The sequence below is a fragment of the Aythya ferina genome, assembly GCF_964211825.1.
Source record: "Aythya ferina genome assembly, chromosome: 1".
NCBI lineage: Eukaryota > Metazoa > Chordata > Aves > Anseriformes > Anatidae > Aythya > Aythya ferina.
Genome location: NC_140296.1, coordinates 22,395,963 through 22,423,617, shown reverse-complemented (window position 1 = coordinate 22,423,617; position 27,655 = coordinate 22,395,963). Strand labels below are relative to the sequence as shown.

At 41.2% G+C, this 27,655-nt stretch overlaps 1 protein-coding gene across 5 annotated transcripts in view; it reads right to left on the bottom strand.

Moving 5' to 3' along the window:
* Positions 1-27,655, bottom strand: part of MTUS2 (microtubule associated scaffold protein 2) — a 279,879-nt gene that overhangs the window by 133,244 nt on the left and 118,980 nt on the right. For all 5 annotated transcript variants that reach the window (XM_084534381.1, XM_084534383.1, XM_084534382.1 and 2 more), the window contains one exon: positions 21,820-22,026. In XM_084534381.1, the coding sequence (XP_084390507.1) occupies positions 21,820-22,026 (207 nt within the window). The remainder of the gene's footprint in view (positions 1-21,819; positions 22,027-27,655) is intronic.

The window sequence follows — 27,655 nt, the reverse complement described above, 5'->3', positions numbered from 1 at the left end:
CACTTGTCGAATAAACTATAAATTAGTAAGAGGAACAGCAGGGACAGACTAAGTCGACAGTGATTTCCAGGCATACACGTGCAGGTGAGCCCTTGTCTGTGGATGCTGCTATTATGGTACATAGACAGAATAAACTAGAAATAGTGGGTTCCTCACGCAAATTTTCCATCGTATAATCCGTGTAGCTGAAACAAATAGCTTCTATTTCCAAACATTAACACGGCTGTAAACCACGTTATCAACACAGATCCTGGATCCAGCTGATTTTATATAAAAATTTCAGATTCAAATGTCTTAATTACTTCCCTACTTTTTTTTCTTTTCCTATTTTTTTTTTTTTTTTATTACTGCCATCAGGTGAAGTCCTTGAGTGGCACATTCTCTAAGAGCAGAAGTGAAAACAAGCTGTTAGGTGGTTAAGGAGAAAGCTCACGCTCTTCTAACACATTTCCATCAGCTAATAATAAATAGGGTTCAAATCAAATTATTATATTCACAGTTTTATTAAGAAAAAGATGAAACTGCCCAGACGCTGCTACTGTTGTTACCACCAGCAGCTTTCACTAATGCACACTGTGACATCTCCTGTGACCCTAAGTGTCACACCATGATTTCTCAGTGGCATGTTGCTGGTGGCTACTGGGCATCATCAGCATTGACCAAGTGCTTTCTGGCAAAACCCAGTCAGGCTGTGAAGTACCACATGGCTTCCTGGGCCCTGAGACATCACAGTGGGGCTCCAGAGCTGTGCTCAGGGCAGCACAAAGGCTGTTAGGGTGAGCTGGGTGCTGAGGGTGGCTCCTGCCATGGTAACATCCCCAAAGTGGCAGGGGTGGTTCCCGACTGATCTCATGAAGAAGGTGCAAGGTTGCCCTGGCATGGCCCAATGCGTAGGGAACATAATGAAATTAATTATTTTTGGCTTTAAATAACATTCCTATGTCTTTGTGAGCAATCAAATGCCATTACACTTGGGGCATTCTGGATAAAAGCAAAGCAGCATAAGTAAATGACCAGGTTTGAGCATCTTTTACAGTATAAGATAGGGAGAAAAAAACAAAACAAAACAAAACACACACACACACACAAAAAAAACAAAACACAAAAACAACAGAAACAAAGAAAAACGACCCTGCAAAATCTCAAGTGCCACAATGAAAAGGTACATTTATTTTTGAATGGGAGAGGGAATTGTTTATTATTATTATTATTGCTAAACTATCCCTCAGCACAATCTACCCTGTCCAAACAAGTTCTTTTCCAACCAGATGTTCTCAGAAAATCTTTAGACAGACTGGACAGGTGGCTAAGGGCATTGTAACTTCTAACTTCCTTTTATTGGCTAAACATGTCACTTTAATGCCTCTGACAAGGCCACGCTTCATCGAGTGCATGAGCAGCATCCCGTCCCTGGCACTTGCAGGCAGAGCTCCAAGGCACTGCAGGTTCATGGCCCTGGGTTTTGTTTATGGTACTTTTAAGGACACAGCTTGCTGCTACAGACATCTTGTTTATATTTCAGCTGGTTTGGAGGCCAAGATCTAACATGGAGTTTTTTAATACCCGTTATGCTGGAGCGAGGTGCCCAAGGCTCTTGCCAGGGGAGGACCTGTACTTGCTCTTGTTCTGACCACACTCTGGCTGCCTTCAGAGGTGTATGGAAGAGAGGCCTGTGAGCAGCAAAAAATCTATAAGTATACTGAGCCGACCCAATTAATCAAGAGTGCCCTGCTCTACCTGTGGTTTCTGAGTCAGAACTGCTAAAAAGGTATAGTCTATCCCTATTTATACATTCTCACTGTTCCATTCCATTATTTTTTTCTCCATAAACCTAAATTCTCCATCCTACAGTGTAGATTATTATTTGCCAACTAGATTAAAGGGATCATTCCCTGCCAAAGCCTACTTATATGTGAAGGAAAAAGGTGTGTTTGCCCTTGACAGGAAAATACACCTAACACTTGATCATAATGCATGATTTTTTACCTGCAATGGTATGGGAGGAGGAAGATGGGATGTGTCTTCAGTGGAGGAGGTATGTTGGTGCAATATTTGGGGCATGTGCAACCTTCTATATAGCTGCACCCTACAGCAGCTATCAGTAGGCAAACACAGATCGTGGTGGGCTTTCCATGAACTATCTGCAGTGCCATGACCTGGTACTATTCCGTCATGGCCAGCTGCAGCTAATGCCTGGAAAGAGCATTTTGCTTCTCTAGAAATCATTCTTGATCTTTATGCAAAGTCTCCAGTGTGTGACATGTAGCAGTCCTCACTGGTTAGGTTCCAGAAAGGATTGTGTTTCATCCGCTGGTGACCAGAGCCCCAAATTGCTCTCACCCTGTAAATCCAGAACTGCTTCAGCTGTTTAAGCAACCAGCATCATAATACCACCAAAGCTCCTCTGGGGTGATGCTCCCTCTTTCATCTCCCCCAGCAGCAGCTTGGGAAGCCAGCTTGGCACAAAAGCATCAGTGCTAAGAGCGCCCAGGGACAGGGAAGACACATGGGGTCCCAAAGCATTCATGGAGCAAATAAACTGGGAAGTGGTATAAATAATGGAGCAGCTTTTTAAACAAACAGCAGGTTTGCTGCTACAGGCGTGCAGCTGAGAAGCATACTTCAGAAATACCCTGCCAGGATGCTTGGAATTACATTTATTAGATGGTAAACAATCAATCCAAATAGCAGGACTGTCATAGGTGAAAATGAACAGTAATCTTAGACTTTTCATTCTTCCATTTTAGCTATCAAAGGTCCCATTTGTTATATAAAGAATGAATTTTTAATGTGCGTCTCCTTAAAGACTACTAGTTTAGAGGTAGTATATTAAAATATTGAGAGCTGCTGATAAATATGCACTTATTTTTGCCAGTAACAGATAATTTTTTACAGCTTAATACAGTGGTTTTTATGATGACCAAGATTGGTTCATTTATCCCAGTAAATACACCTCTATTGCTTCAGGAGAGATAATTACTAACCATTATATCATTTCACATATAATAATCTCTTCCTCCCTCGCTGGAACAGAAATAATTCATAGATAAGAGTATTAGTGGGTAATACTAGGGGGTCCTAGCTAGTGTCACATGATAAAGCATTAAGAGACTGATACAACCCTGAAATGCAGCTTAAAGCATGTTAAAACCATCATTGTACCTCAAAGGAAGTAAAAGTATTTGCTTTGTTCTGAACTATAGAGAAGATTAACGTTGAAAGAAGCAGTCGTTTGAGTTCAAAACTTCCAGGCTGTTCCTAAGTCACAGTATCCAACATAACCAAAACTTTCAGTAACCATGACACATTTAAAAGGTCTTGCAGTGGCTGAGAGTAGATGCCAGTGTAGCAGCCTGAAAGACGGGGAAGTTGGGCCATGCCCACGAAAAGACGAGCACAGAGACTGCCACAGGGCAATCTAACACGGGGCCCTGCACTCACCCAAACACCCGTCCCAGAGCTTCTGGCCAGAGAACATTGCTTTGTTATGTCACAGGCAGTGCTCATTAGCACTCACAAAGTCTTGAGTGTGTTTACAGGGTTTAAAAATTATTTGGATGAATAAAATCCAAAGCAACTCCTGTGCACAGCAGTGCAGAGAACAACTGGGTCACCAAATCTCCAGAGTCTGGATCCTTAAATCATTATAAGTGCATGTTTGAGAGATTCAGTAGCACTCTCCAAGGATTCGGAAGTGTTTTAAATGCTGAAATATTTGTCAGGTCAAATATACATATCAATTCTTTTCAGTTATAGATTAACCACATGTAAAATCTTTCCCTTGTGTAGTTTCACTTGAAAATGAGGGAGTCTAACAAATGTATTTAGGACAACGAAAAAAAAAAATCTGTTTCCCTGTGTGGAAATAGGACCAAAGGCTTTATTCAGAATCCTTTGAAGAAATGCCTCCTGTGTTTTTTAATCAGCAGTGTGCTGGTATGAGTGCTGCATGTTCATAAAGCTACATTAGTACGCCCTTTCTTGCACTGGGGTCCCTGTGGCATTAGATAGGTTAAGCAATTGCTGGTATTAAATTAGCGCACTTATTTCCACTGGTAAGAAAGTTCCCGTGTTTTAAATTACAGATAAACTATTCCAATAGAGCTGAGGAAAAAACAAACGTACTCCAGGGGAAAAAATAAAATAAAATTAAATACGTCTGAGCAATTGCAATGATATGATGTATAGATCAGCTGAATAATAATTGGAATATTTTTAAATCAGATAGATAAGTATGTGTTTACTCAGTGTAGCCGAGCTGAGCTGATTGTGTTTCAGCAAAGACCACACAACCAAGGAAAAGGCTGAACATTTTAATGTACTCGCTACTGCACAATAATTAAGGAGAAATATATTTGCTGCAATTGCAGCTCATGCTGGGCAACTTCGCCTACAACTTCATTTTAGAGCTACTTGTATTTTTACTTGATTGGGCAGGTAAAATGTGTTTGGTTGGAACACATGGAATATACCAGCTCTTTTCTTTAAGTGCTCTGGTTTTCTCCACTAATCCATCACTAAAAGACACAAACAAATTTACTCTAAACACGTCTTGAAAGAGCTTGGATGCTCATATTCATTTATGGAAAGTTTTGAAGGTGTCAGGAGAGAGGATAAAACACATTTAGAAGTACCATGTCCTCAACCTTCAAGAGACCAAAGCCTGTAGGAGTTCAGATGGGGTAAAACCACTCCGAGAGCAGCCAGCATATGAATACAAGAGGCAGTACTACATCTCACCCTCTGTAAGAAAAAGGATCACTTACTGGGGACAGTCCAGATTTTTTAGTGATGATATGTGGTACATTTCATTAGTGAAAGACTTGCACACTGTGTGTTTGCCAAAGAAGACCATTTTTCACAGAATTGCAGGGCCTGACTGGGGAGTCTGTAGGCTTGGGTCCACTTCCTGGCCCTGTTATGTCCCTGTTGGGTAGCCTTGGGCAAGTCATGTCAGCTCTGAAAGGTTTAATTTCCTTGTCCTTGAAGGGGACCAGTGGCTGATTTCTGGTGCAAAATAAAAATAAAAAATGCAAAATGAGGTTTATATTAACTCTCTGTCTCTCTGTGACTCATCCAGTTCTGGGAACCACACTGAGACACAGCAGAAAAAGTCCAAAGATGAGGAATAGAAAACGACCAGAGATCTTTTAAAGTATGGTCTAGAGGGAAAAGCTGAAGCAGTTGGACTGATTCATTTCTGCAGAAGGCAACTGGGATGAGACATGACAACAGTCTTCAAATATGTATTAGGCCAATAGAAACAATTCTCTGCATCCTCTGCAGATAGAACATGAGAAACTGGTCTAAACTCCTGCTAGAGGAATATAGGGTAGACAGCATCAATGATGCTGTCTACCCTATATTCCGGTGCTGGGGCCGGTCCTCTTTAATATCTTCATCGATGATCTGGACGAGGGCATCGAGTGCACCCTCAGTAAGTTCGCAGATGACACCAAGTTAGGTGCGTGTGTCGATCTGCTTGAGGGTAGGAAAGCTCTGCAGGAGGATCTGGATAGGCTGCACCGATGGGCTGAGGTCAACTGCATGAAGTTTAACAAGGCCAAGTGCCGGGTCCTGCACCTGGGGCGCAATAACCCCAAGCAGAGCTACAGGCTGGGAGAGGAATGGTTGGAAAGCTGCCAGGCAGAGAAGGACCTGGGAGTGATGGTGGACAGTCGGCTGAATATGAGCCAGCAGTGTGCTCAGGTGGCCAAGAAGGCCAACGGCATCCTGGCTTGTATTAGGAACAGCGTGACCAGCAGGGCTAGGGAGGTGATCGTCCCCCTGTACTCAGCTCTGGTGAGGCCGCACCTCGAGTACTGTGTTCAGTTTTGGGCCCCTCGCTACAAGAAGGACATCGAGGTGCTTGAGCGGGTGCAGAGAAGGGCGACGAAGCTGGTGAGGGGCCTGGAGAACAAGTCCTACGAGGAGCGGCTGAGGGAGCTGGGCTTGTTCAGCCTGGAGAAGAGGAGGCTCAGGGGCGACCTTATCGCTCTTTTTAGGTACCTCAAGGGAGGCTGTAGCGAGGTGGGGGTTGGCCTGTTCTCCCACGTGCCTGGTGACAGGACGAGGGGGAATGGGTTTAAGTTGAGCCAGGGGAGTTTTAGGCTAGATGTTAGGAAGAACTTCTTCACTGAAAGGGTTGTGAGGCACTGGAACAGGCTGCCCAGGGAAGTGGTGGAGTCACCATCCTTGGAAGTCTTCAAAAGACGTTTAGATGTAGAGCTTAGGGATATGGTTTAGTGGAGGGCTGTTAGCGTTAGGTTGGAGGTTGGACTCGATGACCTTGAGGTCTCTTCCAACCTAGAAAATTCTGTGATTCTGTGATTCTATGATTTTCAAAAGGTGAGAAGAGGGATAGTTTTCATAGGCAAGACGGGGACCCTACATCATTTAAACCTGTTACAGACAAGAAAATAAAGAAATTTGCCCCAAATCATTCAAGGATAGCTGATCGTGCTTTGGGACATAGACATCTCACAGTCCCTCCCCTCACACTCCTGCCCTATTTTCAAAGATCCTATATCTCTGATCTCCCTGAGGAAGCTTAGTGAAATGTTTTACATATTCATTATGATTTCCTAATTAAAAAGTAACTGCTATCAAATATGGTCCTCTCTGGTTGCATTCTGACTGTATAGACTTTCACTGGTGCACCAAAATATAATACACACCAGGACCACATTTCTAGTTCTGTGGTCCATAAGAAAGTGCTTTTAATGTCTGACTTCTCACCTCACTGTTCTTTGATTAGCTTGTTCTAATTTCCCTGCAGTTCTCATGACACACTTCTCTCTTTTCCCTACGCAGTGTTAACAGAGAGGAAGCTCAGCTGCCAGTCTTTGTAAAAAAGTCACCCATGGGATTAACTGAGCTCCAAGAAACTGCTTCAGAAATTTGAATACTTTGATATGATAAATACCAAAGCCAACTTTACAGACATTAAGGACTAAATGTACTTCACTGCTGAGATGCTTCCACACAAGTTCTCATCAATCCGCCTGGAGGGGACAAGGTTGTGTCACACAAAAGTGCGAATGTTCCTAAAACTTTCCCCAAGGACACGAAGCTTTATTCCACTGGAGATGAGAGGAAGTGGATAAATATGACACTTGTGTTGAAATGCTTCAAATATCACCCTGCAGTGTTACCATGCTCCCCCCGTATGGTTTGGGGAAACCATCTCTTCTAGAGCATCATTCCCTCAGCTGATGGCCACTTTCCCTGTTGTGCTCCCAGGAAGCTCATCTGCAGGTCTCTGAGACTGGTCGCCCTGGGACAGAGCAGGTCCAAAGGATTGGAGGCACGTGGGCTCCAAATATCCCATGTAAACCTTCTTTCATTGCGCTTCAAGATGGCTCACTTGAGAAACATGGCACATTCACAAGTTCCTCACTTCTCCTTTCCACAAAACAATAATGCTAACACTTGCCTGCCATCTAACAGTTCTGTGTAAGGAAACCAACAGATGAATATGATATTCACTAATACCTTTCAATAAGAACTGCTTTATAAATATCAACAGCATAAGTAAAAAAAGTTACACTTCATGTTGCTACTAATCTATTGTGTTTTGTTGTAGGTGTTTTGATACTATTTTAAAACAAAAGTGAGATATTTGCAAATGTAGATTGCTTATTGTCTGCTCTTGCTGAACCTCCCACTAGCAAACGAAGTGGAAACACCTTGTTCCCAAGCCCCCAGGTGATATGGATTGCCAGCTGGTGCTGCAGCACGCTCTGTTAGAGACCTCTCCTTCCAAGGTATTTGGCACCAATTAGTCCCCGTGAAGCCAATTAAAGAAATTATTCATGTTAATAAAAGTGCAAGCGACCCTTAAGCCCTGAATTACTCTCTGTACTGTTACTGTCTTTATTCCTATGAACCACTCCAAGATCTTGGGCAGTCTGTCTTGAAAACCCATGCTGCAGAGGGCCACGACCCCTAAGCAGTTTAGGACTCCTGTTGCAGGATGGATCCTGGGGCCACCCCCAGCTGAGGCATCCCTTCCCATTTCTTGGTGCCCTCACATCAGTCTGAAACTGTTTGTACCCTTTTATTCACTTCCTTTGAATCTTTACTTGAAAAGCTGCCTGAACAAAAACACAATACTACAAAGATGAAAACGGAGAGTAAAATCTGAGCCTGCCACCACATGAACAATAAGTTATAAGGCGTTTTGTTATCATAACTTTGCTAAAATGTTGCTACACTTGAACAGTTTGAAAACTGCCAAGCAGAATTTAGACTGCTGAGCAATAAAAGTCCAATGTCAACAGTGACATGCTTATCTCTCCCCTGCCCCAAGTCTGCAAACTAATGTTAAAGAGAAGTTGAATTTAAATAAATTTATTCTAAGCATAACGAAAATGCTGTAAATAACATATCACTTGATAAGCAGGAATATACACTACATAACATGGGGCATAAAATACATTAAATGCAGTATCAGGCTAGCTTTCATGGTTTTATTTGACTATGCTGTGCTTCTGCATCTTAACACTCACTCTCAAGGCAGATTTGTATTAATATTATCAGGTCCAATACCAAGCCAAGGACACGGGCTGAGAAAATGGAGAGCATTTGGTCCACAGCCTCACCCTACTCACATTGGGACCCCCAATTTCAGCAGACACCTCGGAGCACTGTGGCTGCATGAGATAAAACAGCAGCAAATATCAACACCACGCGAGCACAGCTCCTCACCTCCACGATCAGGCAGAGGAAGCACGTCAGTGGCATCAGCAGCTTGTTAGCCACAGGCAACTTTTATGCATGCTCAGAGTCTGCAGGGCTAATTTGATTGAGCAAGTTATCTACTGCAATCCGTTCGTTCAGCCCCAGCTGCCAATGTGAGACACCAGCACACCTTAGCCTTGCTGCAAGGTGAACCAGGGCATTGCTTCAAGCGATAGGGAGACCTTGTGATGGAGACAGGCTGCAAAAAACTCAGGTGGCCAAGTCTGGAGAAAGCTTTGACATCTTTACAATCCACCTGGAGAAAAATGTTTTCAAACTCCATTAGAGCTTCCTTCACTCCAAAACTTCCCTCCAAAATACCTTTACAATGAGGTAAACTTTCAAGCAAGCATGCAGTAGTTTCCAGGAAGCATTATCAAAGGTAATTGTGTATACATTTCATTAGTTAATTACAAACTGCAATAGCTTTACTGTAGTGGAGGTAAATGCTATCACAATTTTCACATTAGCTCCAGTCTTCCAAATCAGATACATCACTGGGAGCATGCGTGGTGCAAGGCAAATGATGCACAGCACCAGTAAGACAGTGAGACCCTTGTCTAAAGGCATGAGACAAACCAGCAGAAGAGACAGTGCACAAGTATTATGAAATGAAACGCCATCCACACTTTTAAAGCTGCTAAGAGAGGGAATGTAGTATAGAGGGTTGAGGGATGAACAGAGAGAAAAGGAAGATGAAGAAGAAACTCTGTGCAGACATGTATCAGACCACAAGAAGCATTAAAAAATGAAGTTAATGCCTAATCATTCAGCTAATGCCTAATAATTCTTCTGATATACATGTATTTATCATGTGGAAGCAATAATAGTCGTTAGGAAACCAGTGCTTCTATCAACAGTGGTTAAATTTCTATTCCCCAAATTAGCAGTGTGTAAATAAAAATGAGAGGCATTTACACCATTACGGCATGGCTTCTGTCCCATAAAGCTGCTAGAGGAAATTCTCCCCACTGGGCCAAGGACCCACAATGTTTTGTCCTCACCCACATCAGGGCTGGGCATGACCTTGCTGCTCTGCTTTACCTCTGCCCAGGTGGAGCTGGAGAAGCTCTTGCCACAGCCCACAGAGAAGGACAGGAACCAGCTTATGACAACTGGCAGGATACCAGTTATGGAAAGGTTTCCCCTCCATCCTAACCAATCTAAAACAAAATAGAAATGACGTGGTTACAAATCTGGGAACACTCTTACTGTGGGCTTCATGAAAAAGCCAGTCTGTTTTAAAATGTATTAATCTTTGATGTTTTAGACAAGATTTTATATACACACACATATATATATATATATTATATATATTTATATACACACACATATATATACACATATATATATATAAAAATATATATATATAAAAATAAATATATATATATATATATTTAACATGATAGCTGGCATGCCCTGAAGTGGCAAATACTGAATTAATCTTAGCAGAAAATTGTTCAACTTGACTTACATCACTTAGCAAGCTGCCTGGGGCTTTGTTCAATTAGTCTGAAGTTTTTATCTTCACCTACTTTTGATATACACAACAGATGGACCACAGTTCAGGAGTGCAGGCTTTCACCAGAGCTTCCCACTATTACCACTGAGCTCCAGCATCTCTCCTGCATGGGGTCACTGGTAAACCCTGCATAATTCAGCACATTTCTCAGAGCTATCTTTCCCAATGGAGTGGGACTGACCTGTGTGTGTAGGAGAGAGTGTCTTAGCAATTTTTTTAAAATTTATTTTCATGCATCTTACTTTCAGGTTCAAGCTTTTTTAATCTACATATTAGATATTTTTAGAACTTACTAGCTATTACTGCGTTTGGATGGCATACAGAGACTATGACGCTACCTCTTATTCTTCTTACTTTCCCACACAGCTTGACAGTGTACAGGCCTGTTCTGTATCTAAATTTACAAGCTGTGACAAGTGATAAATATCCTAATTCTAAAAAGCTATTGTGTACCTCTGAGACAATTAAAATTCCTTAGATACCTAGCTGCAGTACATAATACATTTAGTCAACATTAGAACATGTCAGAGAAGGAACGTTTTATCCCAGGACACATCTAAAAATAGGACTTCAGTTTAAATAAATTATTATAATAATGTTCATTGGGAAATCCCCTTTCCTCAGATTGCAGAAGTAATATTAATTCCTAGATCACCTCATGTTCTGTAGTAAGAACTGCGCAGAAATTTACAAAAAGATCCAAATAAATTATATATTCTTTTTAAGGAGAAAAATATTAGTTAAAAATCATGCATTCTTAATTGTTTAATCAAACCCAAGGATACCACATGCTTCAGTGCACAGACTGAGCTTTGGCCCACCCTAATCCATACAGTTTAGTAGAGGAGAAAAGAACAGAAGGGTTTCCCATAAGTAGTCCCAACATGTTTGTAAGATATTTAGAACAAGACGTGCCTTTTTATTCAAAATGTATCATTGCTCCTTCACTTTTAGTTAGTTTTCCTTGGAGGTTGTACAGACCTTTCCAGAAATGACTGATTGGAAGACAGCATAACTCTACTGTGTGATAAAAAATAAGTTGGCCACTGTTAAAACACAAAACTAAACTATCGCAGCACTTGAAATGGACACTATTTCTGAGATGAGTAGGAAACCACTTGTTCCTTGGCTTACTGTATTGCTTCTCTTTTTTCCAATGGTGTGGTAGAGGGGTGACTCCCAATTCTTGTTCACCAATTAGAAGCTATTTTCTTTCTTTGTTATTAGTTAAATTATGGAGACAAATTATGGAATTTGTCTTCTTTGAGAAGATTGCTCCAAAAAAGAAAACAAAAAGAGAAGACCAGCTTCATGTTCAGTTGGAGAAAGGTCCACAACATGCAAAAACTGACTGGTCTGGGCTCATGCAACACCTGATAGCCCAATGCAGACAGTGTGAGCCTCCTCTAACATGACACTAAAATGGCACTAACATGGCAAGGTTAGTTCATGCATGATGACTTGGTGAATCCACACACAGGAAAACAGACTTCACCCCCACACGATCAGACGTCAAGCTCTGTGTGGGAAGGTTGCTGCTATTCTGGCAAGATCCAGTTCACACCTGTGTATTGGAGCACTTTATGCACTCATCCTAAATGCTAATATTTCTCCATAAATACTTCTGACTGTGTAGCCTTCTGTAAGCACAGAGATGGTAACATGAAGTGGACAAAACCATACCTGCAGCCCATGAACTTGGGAACAATATAAATTAAAAACTTATATCATGCAGTCCAACTTAACTGACTCCTTGCCACAAGGAACACAGATCCAAGGCTTGCTTGCAGCTCATAGACAAAATGAACAGCAGCAGCTTTCTCCTCCAAAAACAACGGCATCAAAAGGTGGACCCTTAAGTCTGCCCCACGGGAGGCATACTACGATTTGTTAGCCTCATGTCCAAAGGGCTGAACGTTTGCTAGCTGCTGATGGTGGTATTGCTGATGTCTAGGGTGCGAATAACTTATGTTTTGTGATAATTGCCACCCAGGATGAAAATACTGTGCAATTGTTTCCATTTTATTCAGCTTAGCGTTCTTTGCAGGAGGGCTTCACTTTGTCTTTTTTTTTTTTTTTTTTTTTTTTTTTTTTTTTTTTTTTTTTTTCTGCCAGTGCTCATTTTACTTATTTCAGGCCTCAGTCAGCTTTCTTGTAGCATTTAAATTAACTTAGGAAATCCCAAATTGAAAGCCTGTGGTCTTGCACCTGTCACAAGACAAAGAACCACAACATTTTTAGCTGTTTACAGCCTCATGTAATCTTACATAGGCCTCTAGAGGCTGTCAAGCAGCAAGCTGGAAGGGAAGTCAGTTTAAGCTGCAATTTTTAAGCTCTTGGATCACAATTTAACGGACTTGTGGCAATACTGAAAGCTGAAAAAGATGCTGTTTCTTCCCTTTATTGCAGATATTCTCAAGAGCACCTGGAAGACTTACACAAATGACCTCAATTTTAACCTGTTTGGACTAGATTAGTGTGATGGAAAAAATGTCAGGGGTGAGATTCCAGCCCAACCTCTACATGGGAAAAGTTTTTGGTCTATAAATAGCACTGCACTCTTTTGGCTGTACCAGTTTTCTTGCTACTAAATTAGAATTCACAAGTATTCTGCAGGATTCATAATGGGATCAAAGATTAGACACTTCTTTGAAGTTTGTCTTCCTTTGCTCCACTATTAATACCTACCTGCACTAATCCATCACGCTTCTCCTAAACCAATCAGTCACTCTCCCTCCCCAAAAGGGACAAGTACACACGCTTTTTTTCACATCCCCATTTATTCTTGTCTATTATCCACACTTCATTTTGCAGGGGCATAACATTTTGTTAATTGACTTTTCATACGCTGTGAAGAGGCCAGCTCTGGCTTCTGAAACCTGTTGGGCTAAATGCGATTTGCCGGTAATATTTACAGTACTTTTAACTTTGGTCCTGTTTATTGACGGCGAGGCACACAGTGGATTGGACTGTGTGCATAACAAATTCATAATATTTCACCTTTGACAAAAGCTATTAGCAATAGGGTTGCAATGAGATCGTCTCAGCCTCCCTTTTTTAATTTGGCCCTTCTTGAAAGAGCTCAGAGAATCACTGAACCTCAAGGTTATCTGCCTCTTGTGTAGGGAAATGAGGGTAGGTGACCTAACACTCTCAGGTATGTGACCATAAAGAGAAATTACACACGGGGAAATATCATTTCAAAATTCATTTTTAAATTTCTGTAATTCCAAACTGTGGTACAGGTGTTTCTTTCCCTCACTGTGACTCAGAATTGGTTCCTAACTACCATATCAAACTTACGGTATCTTTAAATGAATGGTTATTTCTAAGCTATCTTTGGGAAGAAAAAAAAAAAAAAAGCCTATTATAAAGAAGTTTGTAATAATGTTTGTCATTGGCAGTAATTAGTTTAATTGGGCAGCGTTTTGACTCAGGTATTTTAAAACCAGAGTCCCTCGCTGCGTTCAGTGTCTCTGCTCTCATGGATTATACAAAATGCAGAATTTAACCTGATGTAGTGTTTTTTGGTGAAGCATCTTTTCAGATTGGAATGCATCTACATTTCCAAAAGCTTGAATTTGGAAGAGCACAAAAACTGTAGGTGAATTCAATAAAATATCCAGGTGAGAGCTGCCTCCAGGAACAAGCCTCAGTTAGATACCTGAAATTAACCCTTTCTAATATTGATTTATGTACTGTAATGATAATACATGAGGGAGGCAAGCCGAAGAGGGATTTTTCTCAAATGTCCTGGCAAAGACCTATTTCTTTAGTGGGAGACTCTGAAGACTTTTTACTGAGATTCCATTAGAGGACAGATTATTCCAGAAGGTAAAAAAATAAAAGGGGAGTGGGGTGGGGAGAGATCTCACTTCTTCAAAGCTTTATTTCTTAATTTTCTTCATTTTTCTTAGAGCTAAATAAGGAGATTAATCTATTCCAATGAATGTCCACAAGGTTCACTTCTAAAAGCCTATTTGCCCCCCTCATCAGATAGAAAGGAAGATTAGAATATGGAAAGGAGACAATTGAGCGAGTTTTCTGCTCTTCAGAAGCGCTTTAATGTGGATGTGACAGATATATTCCAGCTGCTGCTTGCCTTCCTATCTTCAAAAGGTCATTTTAAGTGCTACTGGAGTAAGTGCTGTGGCTCCCCAGAAGGATGTGTGCTGTTCTGTCCTTGGTACAGGCTCTGGACTGACCGTGGCTTTTCCCCAGGCTTGGAAGCTGCACTCCATTGGCACTTCCCTTTTAACCCCACTTGCAGAGGGGAGCAGCCTCCTGTCCCCCTCACATCACTCTAAGAGGGCATTACCCTCAGGCTCCCTGAAGATTAGATGTTTTAGAAAATGGGGATTTAAATACTGAAAAATGATTATTTTAGAAATGGCTTCACTTATTTCTTTGTATCCTTCTAAAAATGAATGAAGCCCATTATATTGCAATAAAAAAGTGGTAAGGATCTCCTACAGACCAGGGCAGAACAAGAACAGCCACTATTTGGGAGAAAGAAGAGGCTGATGAAACAGCCCAGTGTAGGGGCACCACAGCAGGCTGTTACAGTAGCTGCATTCGAGACCAATCAATAAATCAACCTGCCAACATCTCCCCATAGAGTCAAAGGAAAGAGGCAGTTTGGGTGCCTGTGATGGAAATAATCTAATCATTGGGTGATGCTCTTCCCCGTCCAGTGACACCAGTGTCTGGCAGCCCAGTGTGCGGTGGCTTGAACTGGTTTTTACCCTCTAGAGCTTAAACACTAAGAGTCACAGCGACTAAATTTGGCACTTGTAATCAGCTAAATAATCCTGCGTGGAAGTGGGCCAGGAAAGAGGATTTGTCACTATCCATCGCCTCTTTGTCACTCCATTATCCAAGACCTGTACAACCATTTGCAGCCTCCCACCCCATTTCACAAACGGGAAAAGTGAGGTGGATCATTTAAGTCACTTTTGAAAAGCCAGACAGAAATAAGTGCCAAAAACTGGAACTAGGTTTGCCAGGTCTGAGCCAGGACAATTTTAGCACACAGGCACAGCATCTCTGAGACTGGTCTACTTACTTCTAAAAATGCAGATTTTATATGGCATTTTACTACAATAACAAACATCGAGGTTAAGTGCTCTGTTGAGTGGGCAATAGAGCTTGGCAAAATTTTTCAACTGTTCTTCACTCATAAAATGCAGACTTTGCAGAATTGAATTTCATGCTTTTTTTTTTCAGGTGTGACAAATGTTTCAGCTCAGGAAAGGAATATTTGCAAACCCCTCAAATGTTTCATGTTGGAGTCTTCATATAAAAATAGTTCTGCATTTCCAAGCCAGCTTGATCTCCCTGCCCCTGTTTGTTCATCGCTGGGAAGAGTGGTGCAGATCCTTACAGTGTGGTACTGCTTCCCTCATCCTGAGTGCTCTGACATGCAGTGAAAGAGGTTATCCGTGTAAACAGAAAAAACATTATCTAAACCATTAAAGTATTATCGCACTTTAAATACTTTCACAGGCACCACTGAAATTAAAGGACAATTTATACATCATCACTGTTGTTTCAAGATCTGCAGACACAGAGAGTCTGCTGTGCCTGTACCTCCAAGTCACTTTTGAAGTGTGTTTTTTTTTTTTTTTTTTTTCCACAGCAGTAAGAAATGGAGTATGAGAAGTAAATGTTGGGAGAGTGGAAGGCATCTAAAATGTCTTTTCAGCCCTTGCTCCTGGCTGACACACCGCACTTTTCCAGATGCTTTGCCCATAGAGCTGAAAATCCTAACTTGGCACTGTTCTGTTTCACTTCTATTCAGAGCAAAGTGATGGTATAAAGTGATTCTTCCATCAAAATGTTAATACAAGAACAGGATCAAAAGGAAAAAAATGTAATTTATTATGTAGAAAAATGATCAGAAAATCAGCCACAGAAATGTGATTGCTGTATCTGTCCACCATGCCACAGTTTGGGATGTTCTACTTTTTTGGAGACAATTAGCTGTCTTTTCAAGAGTTCTGTGCTCAATTTAATTTCCTCATTTCTGCAACCACCCAAATCTGATGTACTTTGACATCTGCTTACTAGAATGGAAACTCAGCATTTAGAAAGGCCAAGCAATGAAAGACCCCAAACCAGTGTGAAATCTATTTTGATGAAGAAGGGATTGTAGAAGTTTACACAAAACACACAGTTTCATATTTCTGTAATTTTAAACAAAAAAAAAAATAGCTGTCATGAGACACTAATACAAGTTTTGAAATACTCATCACAATTTCCTTGCTCTATCTGAAAAGAAATTGCTTCAGCACTCAGAACTGTGGGAAGATACTGAACAGCATTATGTCTTTTAGTCTAGCACCTCACCAGAGAAGAATTGTCTTTAACACCAGGCTATTATTCTATTTTAAGAATCTTAAGCAATGTGGCTTTCATCACTTGAGTTGGAAGATTATTTAACAGACTAGTAGACCTCATGACTAAGAAGTATTTCCTGGTATTATAGCTACATCTTTCCATTTCCAAAACCCATAGCAGTTATCGTACCTTAACCCATTCTAAACGATCCTTCTTTCTTGCACTGCTCCACACATCAAACTGTTCCACAGTGCTTAATGAAGTGTTTCCCATGTGGTGCTTGCACCACATTACAGTCTCTTCTGATCAAGTGCATAAAAGTAATTACGTGGAATACGAGTGATGAGTGGTGTCCTTCAGGGGACTGTGTTCTTGGTGTTATTTAACATTTTTGTTGGTGATATGGACAGTAGGACTGAGTGCCCCCTCAGCAAGTTTGTGGACGACTCCAAGCTGTGTGGTGCGGTCGATGTTGGAGGGAAGGGATACCCTCCAGAGGGACCTTGGCAGCTTGAGTGGTGAGCCCATATGAACAACATGCAGTTAAAGTGCAAGGTCCTGTACCTGGGCTGGGGCAATCCCAAATATGAACACAGGATGAGTGATGAGTGTATAGAATGTAGGTCTGCAGAGAAGGACTTAGGGGTACTGGTGGATGAAAAATGCAACACGATCTGGCAATGTGCACTTGCAGCCCAGAAAGCCACCCGTATCCTGGACTGCATCAAAAGCAGTATGGCCAACAGGGCGAGGTAGGGGATTCTCCCCCTCTGCTCTCATGAGACCCCACCTGGAGCACCGCACATATTTTTCTCATATTTAGCACTTACACCCCTCTTAAAGTATCTGAGTTTTTCAATTCTAGGCAATTTAGAAAGTGAACAACATCAAAAAGTTGTTTGACATACAAAAAAGCCTCTGCATAAATAAAGAAAATTAGTTTAGAAGATTATACATTTTTAAATCTCAAAAGTAGTGGGCAGGAACTGAGGGTGAATGTGAACTTTTCAGGTCACCTTGAACAAAGATGTTACAGGAAAGCCAGTTTGCAGCACAGTACAAATCTGGGGGGTCAGCTGTCAGGGTCGCGAGCTGAGCCAGATGCAGCAGTGTTAGACCTTGTGGCTTTGTACCAGCAGAAGACATCAAGACCTCACCAGAGCCTTGCTGCAGGTTGGTACAGAGATACTCTCATGTGGAAAGTCACAGGGTGGGAGGTGTGAAAGTGGCAGGGAAAGCTGCTTGCTCTGCACTGAGTGGAGAGAAACATTTGCAGCAACAAAGAATGCCCCCCCTCTGATATGGTGTGGCAAGCTCTTGCTGCTTCTGTTTCTCTGAGATGTTTTATTCAAACACAACTGCTCTTCAGCACGTGAAGCAAAGTGTTCGCCCTGAACCTTTTTAACCATTTTATTTTGAACATGGCAGGACAGCAAGTGCTTTGCCGTGGTCAGCTCTCCTGATTATCTAGCACCCATCTTCATCTCTCAAAATGGAGCAGTCTTTGGCTTCTGTCATTGCATCCCACCTCCTTCAGCAAGGTGAGAAGCTGCCTCACATGCCACCATTATCCATCCTCACAGAGCTTCATGGACTCTGGCTGCCCTGTGCACAGAATGTGTAAGCACCAGAAAATGGATTTTATATGACCAGATGGAGCAGTGACCCTGCATTGCAGGTCAGTTCCCTGCCCCAGAAGCTGCTGACGGGCTGGACAGGTTGGATGCCACAGATGTTGGATGCCACACATGGTTGGGCAGGACCCCATAGGAGCAGAGCCTCATTACAACTGATCCTGACAAGCAGCTGATGGCACGGCAGTAGAAGTTGGTTTGTTATCAGTGAACCACAGCCTCGCTTATACACATACCACAGGGACAAGAGTCCAAGAAAGAGCAGAGGGCAAGCAGGCAAGCGCTGCACAGCCTGCCCTGTCCCTACCATGGGAAAAGGGCAGTGTCTCACCACTGCAAATCTGTTTAATTGAGTCAGTAAGAATACGAGGCTATTGCCAGGAAGAGTCAGCTGAGAAGCACAGCACAAGCTCTATGCCACATCCAGGCTTACTGCTTGCAGAAAGGTCAGGGGAAGGGGAGAAATCTGGTTAGAAACAAAGCTGCCGCATCACAACTCCAGTAACAAACTTCCCTGCAACACAAACATCATGTCTCCTTACTCTAAACAAGTGTGGTTTTGCTCTCTAGACAGCATTTCATCGGTATTAGTACGTCAAAAAGAGACACCGCTTGGGACTGCTGAAAAGAAATGTAAGAATCACGAGTTCAGGAAGAGCTAACACCACGAGACATCTGGCAGTGGAGAGAAAAGCAAGCACAGGATCACACCAGGACCTCTTAAAGAATCACTGTTTCTCATAAAACACTCTGCCCCCAGAATAAACCTATGTTTTCCTCCCACCCGGCTAAAGCCATCTGCTTTTTAGAAACTGCCAGTACATGGTGATTTTTTTTCTGGCAGATATAAGATCTTGAGGTGAGCCCCTTCACTTTCAACAGTGGCAGGCCCTCTATTTATAACATATGCAGACTTGTAAGATGTTTTCAATTACTTCTGTCTCTCTGACATGCAGAGATACTGCTTAAATAGGAAATTGTGTTATCATGTATCTTTGAAGATTTCTGAAGCTAGATCATTTTGCATTTTCTACCCTACTGAGCTAGGAAATTAACAGTAAAACTTTACCCTGCCCTTTGCTAAGCCTGATTTAGTCAAAGACACGATCTCAGGTAGTAACTACAGAATCAGCTATTTATTTAATTTAAATAAAACCATTCTTCCAGCAGACAGAGAAAGGAAGGAATAACACGTCATGCTAAGATTCCTGAGCCAATACTTCTCTCTACATCCACTCTTCAGTTGCTTTCCAAGCATGTTGAAGTGCACTGCTGATCTGTGTTAAATAAGCTGTAGCAGAATGGAAGGCAACTAATTTGTGCTCCTTGGGTGTTGGGCACCTAATTTAACTCTTGCTGGTACATAGAATATTTTTTGCTGGTACGTAGAGAATATTTTTTCTGCCATGCATGAAAGAAAGGTGTCCTATCAGGAGTGATTAATGGGAATTATGTTGCTTTTAAGACAAAGAAAATGGGTGATGTTTGGTAACTTCTTGTGTGATGACTTACCCAAGGGCAAACACCACAAATACAGGGTGTGCACTCACCCCCTTGGAAAAGCCCCTTCTCGCTCTGTCACCCCGGGTCCAGGAAGAAGCATTATCCATTTGGAAATAAAGACAAATTTAAAAAGTTGTGCCTTTTGTGCCAAACAGCGGTGCATGTCACAAACCATGTCAGGCAGATGGCCCTCTGGAGACGTCCATTCTCTTGCTCTCCCATGGAGTGGAGGGAAACTAGACGACTGCTTAGATGAGTTATCTAATTTGTGTGCAAAATCAGAAATGATAGGTCCCAGTTTTCATCAGGTGACAGGCCATGCTCATGTCTACATGAATTTGTACCAGCAGAACACTTCCCCTGGGTAATTTTCATATCCACCCAGAGATATTCTTGCAACATGCAGAAGTCATTCACAAAATTGTAATCATAAGTTAAAGATGGTTATCATCTTCAACTAAGTGGACTGCAACAAAATGTATGCAACACGTACTTCCACTTTCTTATGGGGATTGAAATACGATTTCAGATTTTAAGGGCTTAATGTACAAATATAATACAAAAACACGACATAATACACAAATGAAATCAACTTCTTTTAAGACAAATGAAGAGCTAAATGTAGCTTTCTGAGTCTCAGATGACTAGTGCTTCTTGTACAGTATTTGAACTGAGATCTGTTGCTTCAGGTTGCACAGTTTAGAGCATTTTCCTTTTAGAGAATTCTCAGATGTATGAAATGTACCTGTTTGCATCAGCTATGTTCAAGGATAGTCCAAAAACTACACATGGTGTTTTTTTTCAGATTCACACCTGAAATTGCTACACAACATTTCTTGCAGAGGTGTAGCTTAGAACTAATAAGCAACTAGGTAATTCTATCCCTAACAATGCCTTTATGTAATCAGAGACAAAAAGATTATACCACCAGAAAAAAAGGAAATGCTTTCCAAAGTCTTAGGATGTAGGGTGAAATGCAAAGCGAAGAGATTGACTACTTTCAAAGTAAAGCTCAGTAGAAACTAAACAGAAATGAGCCATCAGTCCAAGAGTAAAACAAGGATACAAGTGCTTGCTTGGAAACACTGGAAAAGTCAGAATGCAATGGAGTTCTGACACTTCTACGTTTCATTGATTCCATATAAGACAGGAGAGGGAAAATACTTAGGGCTTTTAACTACTTTCATTTTATTTATTATTGTTTTTCATTTTGCATTAATACAAACAGTGAAAGGTTTTGGAGCCTGCAGCATCTTGTCTCTGGTGCTTTATGTCACCTGGTCCCCCTGTCTGCATCCCTCCCCAGCTGATAACACTTGCTTTGATATTGACACAGTTCAGTCTCGATCTTGTCTTCAAAGCAAGAAAAATGGGCATGAAAATCCCTCAATCCCCCTTTCTGCTGCAAGCCCAAGGCTTGTGCACACTTCCCAAGGACTGCACACTCCAGTGGGTATTATTTTGGATTTAACAAAATTAACAGTCGTTACAGAAAATAGGATTTGAAATGACATTTCAGCCAAGGGATCTTTCCAAGTCTGGAGATGAGACAATAGCTGCGACATCAGTTCTGATCACATTTTATACCAATGGCATTAATTTTCTAAAACATGTTTATTATTCTGCATATTAAGAGACAGAAAAAAAATGCATGAGAAAGACTCCGCTGTTCATTTTGGATTATATATATTCTAAACTGTTCTCCATGGCTGCAATGTGCTTACCAAACACAGATTGCTATGATTATTTACTTACTTCAGCTTGTATGAAGGGGTATTTTACATAAAAACCGAATAGAGAAATGCTTCAGGTTCACTCTCAACACAATTTTCTCCGCAAAAGGCAAAACTAATTCCTTCTATGTGCAATGTACATTCAGTAACTATTCATCTATTATTAATAATATTTTATAGAATTACTCTGGGAAATCAAGATACCAAACCCACATCTCAGTGGCATAGAACAGATCAGTGAATTCTGCAGAGATTTAGTCCTTGTATGCAGACTACAGTCTGGACAATCCCGGAGTACATCTATTTTATATCCCCCCAAAAAAAGAAGGCCACTTTTTGGACTTACGGTTGGTCGTCCTGCTTTGATCACTCTGAGCACTGTCATTTGACTGGTTGCTGGAGACGGAGGATACGCTTGAGCTCCTGACAAAACCAAATGCTGCCAGCTTAGCCGCTGGCAACCGCGAATAACTTGGAGGACGAAGTCCAGTCTGACATGGCTTGGGGAGATTTGACTTTGCAGCATTTGGACATGGGCCTTTCTTAAGATCAACTGAAAGAAGGAAAAAGAAATAATTTTGTATTAAACTCAGTTGGGACATACCTGGGAATACTACTTGTAGCAACTAACTACATAAAGTCAGTAAAAGACTGAATACAATTTTTGAGGGCAGCTCAAACTGCAGTAATGTCTTATTCTTTGCTTTATTAAAAAGTAATTCTGTGAAACAATTATAGGTTGCCATAATTTTTAAAATGTGAAATACAGCAAGAACCCATGAGGCACAAAGTCAAAATTCCAACAAATAATGTAGTTCAAGTCCATTACTTTAAAAAAAAAAAAAAGTTATCTTCTTTTATGCTGTATCACTTTCTAATTTTACATTTCTTATGTGCCAATTAAAAGAAACTCAGACTCTGAGACAAACACGTCATTGCATAGCCTCCAGTTTTGGAAGCTATTGTAGAATACCAACAATCCTCCTCAAGGACACAGGACTTCTTTTTATTCCATCAAAGAAAATACTTCTTTGAAGTCTTTCTTTCATATTTTGCTAAAAGAAAATGCCCTTCTCTCACACCATGCCTGGGAACAAGAACTTGCCCTGTGAAGTTGTACTTTTTTAGTATACCACTAGCCATTTATACCGAGAGTGTTCAACTCACTATAAAACATCAGCTTACATGGATGACATCAACCAAGTCTCAGACAACTTCCAATAGAGGGCTTACAAAGGATGAAATTAGGCAACAACAACAGTTTGGCTACCATGTGTGCCTGGGGTAAGCACCAACTGGTCATCTGTCTCCAGTTTGTTTGAAGGGAACCTACCCACGTTCTGCTTAGGCAAACTTTTCCAGGCAAATCCAGAAGACAAGTCCATAAATGTCTCAAATTGTTTTCATGGAAGAACTAAAGCTCTGGGTTTGGTTTTGCTTTGAAGGCCTGGATACCAAGCAGATCTATAACTCAACTGTACATTTGGACAGAGCATTTGTATTTTGACACTAACAGATTTGTGTTCCTTGTGGCATCCTGAAAAGCAGAGAAAAAAAAGTTCTCTAAAAGTTGATGCTTGAGTGCTTCAGCAATCAGGGCCAGAAGGTTAGAAGACAAGGTAGAATTAAAATTATCAACATACTCTGCCAGAAAAAGCCATAAAGTCACCTTCTTTCCATTCCCATCTGGTCAATGCTGTTCATGACTTAACCTGACACATACTTTAAAGGGTGCAGTGAGCATTCATAATATAAAAGAAAGATACAAATTAACCACACGGTACAAATATGATCTTCACATTATTACAGTATCTAATTCTATTGTAAACTATGTAGGTCACAGCCGTATTAATGTTAATGAAGCATTACACTTTGAGGAGAGTTTATAGAAAACAAGACTAATTCCTTTGAGCAGAAAAAAATGTTACAGGGATTTTGAAAGATAGTTGTGTACCTCATGATAGTAACAATACTAAGTTTTGTTCTACAGAGCTAAGCTGTTTCTTTTGAAATAGCTCTATCTGTAACACCAAGCCAAAAAGGAGTGGTTTTCCTATAAAACACATTCTTATTAAAAAAAAAAAAAAGCTTCTTGATCAACAAAATAATTGAAATGAAATATTTTATATCCTTTAAACTCTTAAAAATGTATTTTTGCAGCCATTTTTCATGAGTTAAGGCCTCTATTAAGACACAAGGAACTGAATGTCTGGCCACTGCACCTTTAGCAGCCCAGAGGATGATGTACTGTGGAGAGTAACCATAAAGAAAGTAACAAATACCTGCAGTGTGTAACAAAAGACTAAAAATTCCCTGATGACATTTTTTTCACCACCAGGGATGATGTTGGACTTTGATGCTGAATCTGGCTTCCTTTGGACTATGTGATGAAGTGCCCCGAGGGAGCTGTGGGCTCCAGGTGCAGGTGAAGGGCAGTGCAGGCACATTACCAAGGAGAATAGATAACAAATTGCTGCTGGCTTGTGCAGTATTACATTGACAGTGGTCCATTACAGCTGTTTTATGGTTCCCTGTTTTCCCTCCCCACTGCTGGGACTTGACATTCACATCTAAATGACTACACAGCAAAGTACAGAACCTGCTCCCAATGTTTCCCTCAGCACCAACAGCACAGATTGCACTTGGTGTGAATCACAGATATTCATGTAGAATTCACTGATATTCATGTAGGAACAATAAGAAGTATACAGCGAGAGGCTTTAAGAGTCCCAAATGCCAGGAATTACATGCTTATTATCTTTGGTCAGAATCCCTCGGAGTGGACTAGTATCTTCCTGCACTGACAAATGCTCAAGGTGGGATCCAGATCAGCTTGTGCTAGTATAAGACTGCACTTTTTCCTACAGAAGGATGACCCCACAATCTCTCCCTTCCACAGCCAGACTTGACATGGCCTCACCAATGCTGATTTGAGCACTGCAGCTGGTTTTTGGATGGGCCAGACATCCTACTTACCTAGCCACACACTTGGGGCATGACCCAAGTCATGCAAGGGCATGACCCAACATCATCTTGGCCATGTACCTGCAGGACTAATTATACTAATGACATTATGTATGACAAAAGGCACACAAAACAGTCACAGTGTGCAAAACATTCCCTGTGTTGTATCAATGGCAGGGCCAAACCCAAGCAGCCTCCTGATGTGAAGCAAACATGAGGACCCACAGCAAGCAGCTGTAAGCTCAACGGCAGAGCAACGAACCTGCCCAGGTCAGTGGCAGCAGAGAAAAGCTATGGGTCTGTCTCCTGTGGGTTTTCCAGGCTTCCAAAAAAAATGCATAACTAGGCCTGTGCTACACAAGCTGAGAGATGAGATTTCTTTTTCCTAAGAACCACTGAAAATCGAGGTGGAGGGAGAAACCTTTCCATTCTAGAGCAAAAAGCTATAAATATGACAGATTTCCTGCAGCAGAATAGGGGAATAAATCCACTGGGGCAGGGAGGGAAGTGGTTAGAAATAGTTTTGTTTAAAAAGCATTTGAAATGAGCTTGCCCTAGGACTGTGAGGTCCACCTGGGACTCCCATGTCCCCAGCTTTACTGCAGGGATGCCTGTGCTGAGTCCCCAAGCTCTCTTTTCTCTGCCACCACACGAGCACCTGCCTGCAGCCAGCAGGGCACTGAGCACTGCAGAGCAAGCATGGAGCCACCAATGCTGCTGCTGAAGAGGAAATTTCATAAAACCAGGAGGTACAAATTAGTGACAAACTTTGGCACCTTGCTGCAGCAAACAATGCCCCACCTCTACCCATCTCTACCTTTACCTTCAAATTCATGCTCTCAGTTCTGTGAGGATTATTCCCGATGTTTCTCACACTTCTGTGCTTGGGGACTTCTCAGTTTGTGACTCCTATTCATGTTTCCCCTGAACTAACAATATTTTGTGTCTTGAACTCATCATCTTCCTTAAATTACTTTTCCCTTCCTTCTTTGTAATCCAGCTCTTCTCTACCACAAGGGCCTCAGAAGAACCTGAGGGCAGGACATTATCCACATTAAGGATGCATTCAAATCCTTAAAGCTAAGCCAGTTTGTGTCTTCTTTCCCATTAAAACACATGAGGCATCAGCCTATTTTACATGTTTTCTTTTCTAAATATCATCAAGTTTTATGATGCGTATTTGTTCTCTATTTCTATTTCTTGGAAGTGTAGAAGCACTCCTGCAAACAAGGTCTGCAAGTACAAAACAAAAGTTATTTTAATGAGCAGCTTTCATTTTAATAAAAATCTGCCAAAATAAGCTTAACAAAAAATTGGCAAAAATCTTTCCAGCTTGCCTCACTGCCTGAAGCTAATTATAGAATTAAGTATTGTTGTCTGTATGGCACACAAATGATTTTCTGTGACACTTCAAACTATTTCCATCTAGGAGGACAAAAACATTTTGAGGTAACAACTGATTGACAAAAAACAGACGTGCCTGGGGAGCCTTAAAAACAGTCTGAGCGAGACTTCTTATGCATCTGCAGTGCACACAAATCGCATCTCCATGCACATGTATAACTAACGAGCACCTTTACTGTGACTTCTCTGTGACGGCTGAAATAGCTTTTAGCTAAAACAAATGAAAAGCTATAGAAATGAATTCCATGCATGTATTTATCTGAGAAAGTAGCAGTTCAAGACTTCAACTCCATGACCCCACTTGTGATTTAGGGATCCATGCTAAGCCTTTGTTATTGTTTTTTTGTTTGTTTTTCCTCTTTTTTTTTTTTTTTTTTTTTTTTTTTGGACAAGCTTTTCTCTTAAAACTTCCACCACTAGGTGTGATTCACTCTCAAAGAGCTCACCTTCTTTTAGATGCTGCTCTGAACATCATTTTCCTTGTGTTGGGAAATCTGGGGCAAAAATGTTATCTACATGTTTGCAGAATTAGTCAGAGATAATACAAGTAGTTTTTCAAGGCACCTCGGAGTTAACTCAGTCTTTGATATCTTCAGAGATTAAAAACAAATCTGCCAAATAAGAAACCAATTCTGTTTCCAGTATCCTTGTGTTTTCCCTGTTATTGACATAATTATTTTTCCTTTGAACAATAGCTGAGGAAAGAGGCCTGAAAACAATAGGTTTAATTACCTACACTTTAAACCAGAGGGTTTTACAACAGTGAGCATATTATGCCCAGCTTCCCTGATGCTCTCTCATCTAAATACTGTCAAGCCTGGGACTGGCCAGTTCCAAAGGCAAGACAGTTGTCCCTGTTGAACATCACATAGCAGGAAATGTTCACCATCACCTGCTTCATATTTAACCCCCCACTACAGCTGCTCTGTGCCTTTCTAGCTCCCAGACAAACCAAGGCCATTTAGCACATTCTCAGTGCCCCAAGAATTTCTCAGCTTGTGCTTCATTCAAGCTGCAAATGTCTGTGTTTACTTTCTAGAGCTGATGTGCAACGCAGCCCACAGAAACAAGAAACAGAGCCACACTCACTGCATTTTCTTCTCAAAGTACAGGGCACCAAGACCACATCTTGGTGCACTGGAGCCACATCTTCCGCCAAGCTGCTGCTCATCACCTGCTCGGATGTGCTGCAGGTGCCCAGCCAGCTATGATCAGCTCTCCTTGGGGAAGAGGTAGGGGATGAGGCATTTGTTTGCTACTACACCTGGATTATCTCTGATACAACACAGCCATATAGGCAACCCTTCTCATAAGAGGTATTCTGAGTCTTTGAAGAGTCAGTAACTGATGGGAGCTGAGAGGTGGCATATGGCTACGTCTTGAGTATGGTGACAATATCCCTAGCAAGACTTCGATGGAGAGGAGTGTTTCCCTTCAAAGTACTTCATTCTTCTTTAGGAAATGCAATCAGATTGCTCACCCAAAGGAAGCTGAGAGTGACAACTGAAACCATTGCAGATTAGTGAGGGTTACAGAATATTTTTGATTCTGAACTTCTCACCTCTCTTCTTAAAAAAAATAATTAAGTTTTCCAGCTCAAATGCAAGTACATCAGACTGCAAGCCTATAAAATGAGCATGCAGCTGGAGCAGCAGTAATGAAATACTTCAGGAAGTAACTTCAAAACCTCTTCTGTATCACCAAAACACAATTACTTGTTCAAGTATTAGGTATTCCTGAAAATCAGCACAAAAGCAAAGCTGAAATCTTATCAGGAAAAAGCTAAAGACATATTGTATCATTAATGATGAAAT